General features: G+C 42.3%; 1 protein-coding gene across 1 annotated transcript; it reads right to left on the reverse strand.

Moving 5' to 3' along the window:
* Window positions 1–78: 78 nt before the first annotated feature.
* Window positions 79–5,037, reverse strand: ca6 (carbonic anhydrase VI). The gene is made up of 9 exons (XM_041945335.1): window positions 4,640–5,037; window positions 3,838–4,017; window positions 3,303–3,451; window positions 2,583–2,678; window positions 1,682–1,906; window positions 1,384–1,510; window positions 1,187–1,270; window positions 1,047–1,079; window positions 79–928 (listed from the first exon to the last, which is right to left on the reverse strand). The coding sequence occupies exons 1-9, from the start codon at window positions 4,728–4,730 to the stop codon at window positions 294–296; spliced, it is 1,620 nt and encodes a 539-aa protein (XP_041801269.1). The 5' UTR covers window positions 4,731–5,037; the 3' UTR covers window positions 79–293.
* Window positions 5,038–10,076: the final 5,039 nt, after the last annotated feature.

Here is a 10,076-nt window from a genome sequence, read left to right on the forward strand (position 1 = left end):
AATCTAATGCTGTCTAAAAGTCCTTGTGTGAGAGGTGTGAATGGGTGCTTGAGTCATTAAACAAATCAACATGTCACTTGTAAGCCTTTATTAATGTAGCAAAGATATGGATGCAATACATGTATGACGCTATAAGATACAGTTTGCATTAAATATTGACTTACAGGTTCCTGAAAGACATTTTATCCTTTATGACACATGCCAGACACATTTTAAATTCCCTCCATCTTCACTGATATTTTGTTTTATTGCAGAATTTTAATGCTCATGCAAACAGAAGCAGCTGAGCCTCTTCAGGAGCATCTGTACTGACTGTCCAGCTGCACCCCTCCGTACAGACTCAGCTTGGTGCTTCCCCAGCTGAACACGTTTCCCACTGTGGTGCTGTTCCTCTCACATGACATCTGGTCTCGGATGTCTGCTGTGGTCAGCACATAGTCCCACACGTTGACATCGGTCATCTTACCCACAAAGGCGTCTGCGTTAGAGATGCCCAGTAATCCATCCTGGTCTTTGCCCAGGATGAACACCCCGCCGGGGCTAATGGTGTAGCCGCTTCTCAGGTATCGCTGCTCCCCCACCATGCCGTTGATCCACAGCTCCGCGCCACCGGTGTGGGACGACCAGGTGATGCAGTAGTTGGCCCAATCGTGGGATCTGAAGTTGTGCGGCAGGTTGACGAACTCGTTGCCAATCCAGAGGCCCACCTCTCTTGCGTCTCTGTCTTGGCCAATGGAGATCATCAGCTCGTTGTCGTTGCCGTTACTGGAGTAGGAGATGACGGTGTGGATCCCCTCAACCTGGGGCATGACGTGCATGCAGACTGTAAAGGAGTTCAGGTCCATGGGATGGCTGAGGCGGGCCAAAGCATAACTACCAGAATTCTTCTCCTGGAAGTCGAGCACCAGAGGAAACAGGCCACGAGGTTCTAAGGAAGAAAAGAATAGAATCAGACTGGGGAGCCATAAATATCACCATCATCAACATTTAATCATCTACAGTCACAAAGCACAGCTCAAATCCAATCAGGATGAAAAAAGGCTTACCATATTTGGTTGGCCTGGAGTTGCGAAGTCCACCTTCAGGGAATAAATAAGAAAGAGACGAACACTGCAGAGTAATTATGGGCACGTTCATTTCACATCCATCCATCTTTAGCAGTTTTCATCACTAGCAGCTCACTCACCTGAATGTATGCGCTTTCCAAGAGACGTTATCAGACCCTCGATCCTTAGCAGCTTGGATTCAATTTCATCCTGCCGGCAAAATGCTGAAAAGACAAAAGGTGGTTAAGCTCGGGGCTTGGTTGTGCCCCGCGTCGATTCTGAGGAATAAATGATATTGCCCTGTTGAGTAATCACAGTGTCACAACACGTTACGCACTTCCTTTCCCGAGGCGTGGCAGGAAAGAAGACTCCACCACACGGTCGTTGAGAGGCTGAGCGATGCGGTAGTCGTTCCACAGGGTCTTGTTGTCAATGTCCATCAGAGTACTCTCCAGCTTCCTGATCTGAACTCAACAGATGGGAAGAGAAGGCTATGATGTTGCACCACAGAGTATTCAAAATAAGCTGGTTTCCTTACTGGTGACAGTAAGGTTCTATATTTCTATCAGCTGTAAAAGACTTTTTTCCCCAAATAGTTCTCAGTTTTGAAGCAAAGGCCTTCCTGTCTGCTGCACCTGGTTGTGTGAGAGAGTGATGGGTGTATCAAACACGGTCCAGAGGATGCTCTCGTAGCACGGCGGAGTGGTGAGGGAGCCCTGGTATCTGAAGAAATGGTTGAGGTTCTCGGGGAGCATGGAGCGCACGTCGATGTTGGAGATGTTCATGGACTGACCTGCGTACTTGATTTTGTCCAGGTTGGAGATGAAATCGCTGTAGTAGGTGTTCTCAAAATGCCCATCCTGAAAGGAAACCATACTAACGTGTAAAGCTTCAGTCAAAACAAGAATTTTCAGCTTTTTATCTTTATTGTATTTTAAGTCTGAGTGGTGGCACTTTAGTTCCTCTTTCAAACAAGTGACTGTAAGGCAAAGGTTTAGCCAGATAAAATCTCAACTAGTTTATTTGGAAGTAAAAATCATCCACATTAATCCCCAATTGCACAAGCTCAAACAGTGCATTGGATGTGATGGAGGTCTTTATGGACACCTGGGGTAAAACTTTAGTTCTCCTTCCTTCCAAATACATTACATCCTGACCCTGCCACGTTCCCAAAATCCCAGAAATTAAACTTGATGAATGATGAGCGGTGTTGTTGCTGCAGTGGTGATCTCTGCCAGCTGAGAGCTACTGACTGCATGAGATCCAGAGTATTCCTCTGGAAACAAGCGCTCATTCAATATGTCGTCATGCAAATGAGCTTTCAAAAGAGCCTTTGAATCAAGCAGCATGACTGAAAAACAAAGTGTCATGCACTTCAAAGAACAGTTGGGAATTTCACCACAAAGACCTTTTTTTTAGACTTCCTACAGCAGAAGCGATGGCCATTTATCAGAAACACAGCATAGATGTTGAACAACCTGGTGGTCAGAGAAAGCAGAACATAGAGGAAAGGGAAGAGAAGTGTGGTTTACGTACATCATAGAAAAAGGCGAGCACTGCCAGCCCGTCTGGCTTGTCTCTGGCTTCAGTGAAGCTCTTGTACTTGTCAGAATTGTAATGGACAACATGGAGCTGAAAGACAAGGTGGAAATGCAGAGCGGGTTAGGTGCCAAAATATGCCCAATGACCTGCTTTTCAAATGGAAAACTCTCCACTAATAGACTCATAATAAAATAATTTCAGTTCAAATCACAAGTTAAAGAACAGGCAAATCTAAGCTGGTTTTATGGGCAGCTAAGAGATATATTGGCAGGAAAGTACTCAGAAGAAAATAAAGGCCTCTGTCAAGTACATTTCCATGAAACTAACTCAGAAACTGAGTGAAAGACGAGTACAAGGACCAGCTTCCAAATTATAAGCTGTACTGTTCTGGTTTCCTTACTGATGCAACACAAGCATGACGTGCTTTGGATGATTTGTTATGATAATTCATTGTTATACGCTGTGGGAGTGAACTGAGGCAGTGTGAGGTACAAATGCAGTGTTTGTGCTAAGCTGTAACTCATGTTCACTTGAGCATTTAATAGTTGCACAGGTCTGTTTGACAACAGGCTTTAATATAAAGAGGATGCTCGCATTGCGTGTTGTCATCACAGCAGTGGTGCACCAGCTTGTGTTGCAGTTACTTTCTACCCTGCCTTCATCAGGGCAAACCTGACTTTTGAACTTGATAAATTCAGTCTTTTCTAAGCCAACCTCTGCCATGTAGCGGATGCCGTCTATGGTGTGCTCTGCTCCGCTGGCCTCCAGGTCCCAGCCGCCCCAGTGCAGGTGCATCTGGACAGCTGTGTATTTTCCAGGGAGGCCCTTGGTGATCACCATGGTGGGAGGCAGGTCAATTTGAACTGATGGAAACATACAGATATTCAGATATTAAACACTTAAACACTGAAAACTAATACCCACAGGCGCCCCTACAGCCATTGGTTTCCATTTATTTAGATGAGAAAATCTAATTACGTGAGTTTTGTAAATCCATCACAGTGAACAGAAATTCTACAATAACGCTTGTGGAACTTATATCATTGATGAGAAGTAATTCAGTACCATACAATAACTGTGAGGCTCTGGGAGGAAATGTGCACACTTGATGTTGTAATGGATTACACAACTGGAGAAAGTTTGGAGAATGAGTTAATTGAGTTTTATACCGTGAAGATATCAAAGAATAAATATTCTGTTACAAATGTGACGATGGTCCAGCCAGCAGGCACATAAAAGCTTCTCTTACCAGAATGCCCGTTGTTGGACATGAGGAAATTCCCTCTCTGAGCATCATAACCGCTCAGCTCCAGCTGCAGCATGTCTGGGTTGTGCCTCACGTTGCGCCGCTGGATGTCAATCGGGGACTGCTTCTTACCGCCACACGCAGGGTACTTGGTCGGCCAGTGCATCTGGTCCAAAGCTCCCTCTGTCAGAACAAAAAGGACCGACACCGATGATCACATTGTAAGGATCTCCCACTAAGTAAAAATTCCACTGGACTGAGATGAATGAATTTAGAGAGTGACTGTTTTAAGAAATTAGCTTTTGTTTGTGGAGTATTAGAACAGGTCACATGTCCTTGGTAACACTGGTACGCACAGGGCTTGCTCAACTGGATATTGTTGCAATTATTGTGGGTTTCCCTTTAATATTAATTCCCAAATTGTTTTCTCGTTATAATCGTTACACAGACCTAATCATTTGTTCCTATGACTCTCTTCACAAGCTCTTGATATACCCACCGTCTGACAGCGGTTATCAGAGGTATTTGGCCAATGCAGCGCGCCACCCAGGAGAGCTGGTGGCCAAATGCCTCCGGTGTATGTCGAAATATAATTATAGACTATTAATACTTCAACAAATTGGACCATAGGCATTCTTTTTTCTGCTTCTTAGTATTATGCCAAAACAAATACGCACTAGATGGGCTGTTACGCGCATTTTACGCATCAGACATCTAGAAATCCAATTCCGTTCTGCCACTTCTGGTGTTTAAATTGGGCACTTCCAATCCAAACTAAATTCTGAACCCCAAACACAAAGCCTACCTGTGTATGTCCAGTGTATCCCGTCGTGAGGAATCCCAGCGGTGACAACACAGACCAAAACGGCGGAGACAACCGCAGAGGAAAACTCCATCGCTGCACCTCTCTGCTCCTTCTCGCAGGACACTAACTACTCTCACGGATTTTCTCTCTAGATTTAAACAGCGAGTGAAGGGAGGTGTTGAAACCTCTGCTGAAAACGCCCAGAGCTCTTCCCAGCAGCCCCACGGGGACAGGAAAGCCAAGCAGCTCTCACCGCCTGTCTGAGGCTTCTGTGACATGTGTATTTAAATAAGGACTGAGCTGAGTTTACCTCTGAGTGTGTGAAAACGGGGCCACTGCCTGCAGGTTAGTCACCAAATATGAAGGAGATGAAAACCAAATCTTACTGAAGTATCTTGCTGCCTCTCTGTGCAGCATCACAGTCATCCCCCAGCATCTAACGTCTGATAATACTTCAGTTATTCTTTCTTGTTGCTGACAAACGTATCGTTTGGGAAGTTAAACAGAATGTGTCAGTCTGCACAGGAAACTCACTTTGTCACTTTGTTGGTAAATCTGCAAGTCATTCTGAAAAAAAAAACAACCCAGATGGTTTCTGATACAAACACACCTGTGAATAAAAACACCTGAGAGCCAATGCCTGTACATGACAGGATACCACGACATGTTTCACCTGTTGATGCACACTAGTTGCAACATGTCCAACCCCTGATGCTTTGTAAATGCCAGAGCTGTTTAACCCTGGGCTGCTGGGCTGCTTTCCAAGGAGGAACAATTGTTTTGTTTTTTCATGGGAAGATCCAAATCTAGGTCAGGATTTAGAAAGAATAGTTCAGCATTTTGGGAAATTTGCTTTCTTGCTGAGATATCACTCTCATATCTGTCTGGTTACCTTAGCTTAGCATTAAGACCAGAAAGATCTCACTAATCAACGCACTGAATGCCATTTAATTTGGACAAGGTGCAGATTTACAAGGGGTTATGGTGCGTACTATTTCTTGGCCGTGTCTTCTAGAGTAAGGGTACAGAGAATTGAGCTAGATAAAAATGTATAGATGTGTAAGCTTTATTTGTGCTGGCTGGCAGATTTGTTCCATTCGGCCAGAGCCATGCTATCTTAGCCCAGTCTTTGTGCTAAGCTAAGCTAACTGGCTTTCTGACTGTCCTTTCATATTTACCACACAGACATGAGAGTGGTATCATTCTTCTCATCTTCCTCTTAGCAGGAAAACAAATACGTTTTTGACTATTTCTTCAGTTTAGGGTTAAAATTGGAATTGGGGTTACGGTATGTTTGAGAGAGTCTTGTGCACGTTTGGAATTAAGGAATGAATTTATTCAAAGTTTATTCAGAGTCCTCATAAATATAGTGATACAAATCTCTTCAGAGTATGTGCATGTTTGTGTGCAAAGAACTGATTGAATTACAAAGTGATCAAAGGGCTCACGTTGATTTAGGACTCTCATTGTTCCCTCACAGCCTTCCTCTGTGGACCGGAGGAACAGCCTCTCTGCAGCCTGCACTTGATTGATACCAGTTGTTTTTGTGCTGGGCTATCAACAGCTAAAGGCTGATAAAAACTGCTTTAAACAAGCCCAGGTGGAGAAAACAGAGCTGACCTTTACGGAGGAAGTGACAGGAGAGTGGTTTCAACACGCACAAAGTCTGAGATCATTAAGAGGCAGCAGATTTGATGCCCCTCAGCGCTCGGCTTGCATATGCCAGCCCTTAGAAATGAACCGAGGCTGTCTTCTTCCTTAATAAATCACTGGGTTTATCTTTGGCTTGAGGACAATCATAGTTTTTAAGGTCTTGGGGACTTTAATGATGTAATTATACGAGTCAAGAGAAAGCCTAGTAATTTGAAGCCCACATATGGTGAGCTTGACATATATGATTCAGCTGCAGACTGTCCTGTGATCATAAAACAGTTTAAAAAATAAGCAACGGCTTGCTTCTGTCATTAGAAAGTGAATCAAACTAGATTTTTCTCGCTCTCCTGTTGGATACAATTAACAACAGGTGACTGCTCCTGGATATGACACCTCACCACAGGGATGCTAAATTTCACCTTTTCAGCGTCTTCTTGCACATCAGTCACGTGAGAATTTACTACAAAAGGGAAAAGTTCCAGGATGCTACAGTATAATAAGCTAGTTTTGATGATTAGTGGTGTCAATGCTGTTAACAGGCCAATTCAAACCACCTTAACTTTTCACCCAGTATACACAGTAGCTCCCACCAACCATCACAAAGAGAGACTCTTTCCTGACTACACTTTGCTCTGTAGTCTTGTGGAGTTATTAAGACTGCATCAGTATAACAGAAAACATCAAACGTACATCACATTGATCAAACCGAAAATATCCATAAGCTTCTAAATGTTTATTTGCATTAATACAACCATGCAGTAACCACACATACAACACATACATACGTACACTCTTTAAACAAATGAATGCACACACGCACTGGTCATTACTCTGTGTTTGTTCCTAGCTTTTCACATCTGCTAGCCTGAATAAGCTGTTCATTGTTTTTGCTGCAGTTCTTCCATCTGCAGCACATCAGTATCTGTCACTATCAGCTGTTTGTTCTTTTTTTATTTTGCGGTTAGCAACTGACACTGACACTTTACGCCTTATCCAAGTGTGATGTTTGTATTTCCTGGGTCTCTATTTCTGACATTACACTACATGTTTTGTATTCACTGCTTATAGTGTATTCATTGTTTATAGTGTTTTATAAACTACACTGTTCAGTCATTTATTGTATTTTTCTGCTGCTTTTGACATCTGCATGGTACTGATCCCACCTGAAGCCCACCTTATCTTATCTACCTTACAGTACCTTACCTGTCTTGTCTTTCCTTGTCTTGTCGTTTTCTTGCGACCAAAGTGAGTCTTAATGTAAGCATGAGCAACTTAACCAGGTAATTTTACTTCCATTAAGAAGATAATATGATTAGACATAAGTGGCTGGAGGACATGACAATTTTTTGAATTACTTTTGGTGTGTGTATGTATGTCAGTGTGGTTCATTTTTCTGCACCAACAGGGTCCAAGAGTGAGAAGATTGCAAAGAACAGTGTTAAATAAAATCACTTAATTTTTTTTTTGTGTAACAGCCAAATGGCTTTAATGCTGCAACTGAAACTGTGTATAATATGGCTTGATTTAAGCTGCTCATGAGGTGATGAATGACTGACATTGTCATTTATTTTCTGTCTGTTGTGACAATAAGAAGTCTCCTTCCAGACATCAACCTACCACACAAATCATGCAAACTCAGCTCACAGGGGAAGTTGCATATCATACGGCTGTGAGGAAAAAAACATTATCTCGTCATTCATTGTGGCCCAAGTTATTTTTGTGTACATGAAAAAATCCTGGTTGTTGGCTGAGCCATCTGGGTTAGCACAAAACTAATTTACAGGTCTGAACTCTTTGTTTACTGGTTTTCACCAGGAACGCCCTGCTCACACAGCTAGCACAGCCTTTTTCACAACATAGCATGTCGCAATAGGAAAACACAAGTGTAAATAATAAAAGTAATAATGGCTGAATTACATTTAGCCGCTTCAGTTTCAAGGTCCCGGTGAAAAGACCCCAAATATTTTACATACACTTACATGGAAAACAAGCAAATTGGCCTTTACAAAAGACATTAATTTTCTGTCAGTAAACTAATTGTTTAGTTCCTTAATCAGTGGTGGAAAGTAACTAAGCGCATTTACTCATGTACTTCACATAAGTACAGTTTTGAGCTCTTGAACTTTACTTTCCATTTTATGCTACTTTCTACGTCAAATTTCAGAAGAAAATATTGAATCGTTTTTATTGCACTGCGATCATCTGACGGCTGGAAGTTGTAGTTAGGCAGACTTTGCTGATTAAATTTTTTATACAAAACATGAGTTTATAAAATATGATGCATTGTGATAGATTCGACAACGTCATGTGATGTACTAATAGTCAACCAACATCAAAACACTGTCTACATATCAATACATTACTAATAATGATCTAGTAGTACAATAATGTAACACTGGCAGGGACCGCTCTGCATAATGAGTACTTTCACTTTTGATACTTTAAGTACATTGTGTTGCTAATTCTTCTGTACTTTTACTCAGCTAAGCTTTTGAATGCAGGACTTTTAGTTGTAAACATGTGCTTTCATATTGTGGGGTTGCTACTTTCACTGAAATACATTACTCCAATACTTCTTCCACCCCTGTCTATAGTTTCATCATACTCTTCAGAGCACAGAATAAACTACATGAAGATTTTGTTGGTATTTTCCCTTTGCTGCCAGTGCATCTGTGCGCTCATTCAGAACATTCATTAACTGTTCAAAAGAGCAGGGCTGATAAGATAACATGATCCTTTATTGATCCCCCTGAGAGGAAATTTGGGTGTTGCAGCAGCAAAAGGACAGAAACAAGTACAGATGAATAGAGAAACTTACAGAATAAATAATTCTAAGTATATCAAATAAAAGTAAGTGCAATCAAAATATACAGGTGTATTTAAACTCAAATTACAGGCAGTAGCAGCACACATTCAGCACCAGCAACTACTGTTATACTTGAACTTAATATTGCAAAGTGGCATAGCATGGTATCAGTGCTAAACACTGGAGACGGGTTTTTGAGGCTGTTGACTGAACATTTGCTGGCTTATTGGATAATTCCACTGAGGCAATAAATTCCTCTCTCCTCATGTTGATGATTAACTCCTTGAAACTTGGATTCGTCTGCTGCAGGCACTTGTTGCAGTGACCTTTTTTACTGAGAGCATCTGGGCAGCAGATGGCGCAGTTGGATTTAACACTGACAAAGTGTCAAGGTCACTGCAGCAGGCTTTCATCTCGCTGGAGCTCCAGCAGCTCTGTTCTGCCGTGGATGCTACGCTCGCTGCACTGCGCAGCTGCATCATGTCCGTGTGAGGATGAGACGTCAGATGTGTCTGGGGGGAACCCACTGTTCGCTCATGTTCTGATTCATGACCGCAGTCTCTACAGGAAAAACCGGTGCAGTCACCCTTTAAAATATAGAACTGTGCAAATCCAAGCATGTTCATACTCAGAGTGACGAAAATACACACAAACACTAAAAATGAATGACGTTAAAATAATTAATTTAGATGACTATATATTACGCGGGGCATGTCCTAGCAGCATGCCGAATAATCATTCAGATGCTGCTGATTTTATTTTTATTTTTGCAGCCAGTTTTAGCTCTAGGCGTCTAGACATATTTTGGCATGCAAGTCACCACATCGATGCTTTCTGGTCTCGTAAGACACCTACACGCTTCTCCGTTGCCTTCAGTAAAATTCGTGATGGGAAAGAAAAGTCGGTGCCAAAAAACGTGACTACAAGTGACATGTGACCAACCAGGAACCACTGCATCGCAGCCCCCTGCCTGCTTTT

Source organism: Chelmon rostratus, chromosome 10 (assembly GCF_017976325.1).
Source record: "Chelmon rostratus isolate fCheRos1 chromosome 10, fCheRos1.pri, whole genome shotgun sequence".
Classification (NCBI taxonomy): Eukaryota; Metazoa; Chordata; class Actinopteri; order Chaetodontiformes; family Chaetodontidae; genus Chelmon; species Chelmon rostratus.

Excerpts from the sequence above, each read along its gene's own strand:
- ca6 (XM_041945335.1), bottom strand. The coding sequence starts at position 4,730 with ATGGAGTTTTCCTCTGCGGTTGTCTCCGCCGTTTTGGTCTGTGTTGTC. Across the intron at positions 1,271-1,383 it reads GCCACGCCTCGGGAAAGGAA|CATTTTGCCGGCAGGATGAA; the intron begins GTGCGTAACGTG and ends TTGTCTTTTCAG. Across the intron at positions 1,080-1,186 it reads TGGAAAGCGCATACATTCAG|GTGGACTTCGCAACTCCAGG; the intron begins GTGAGTGAGCTG and ends TATTCCCTGAAG.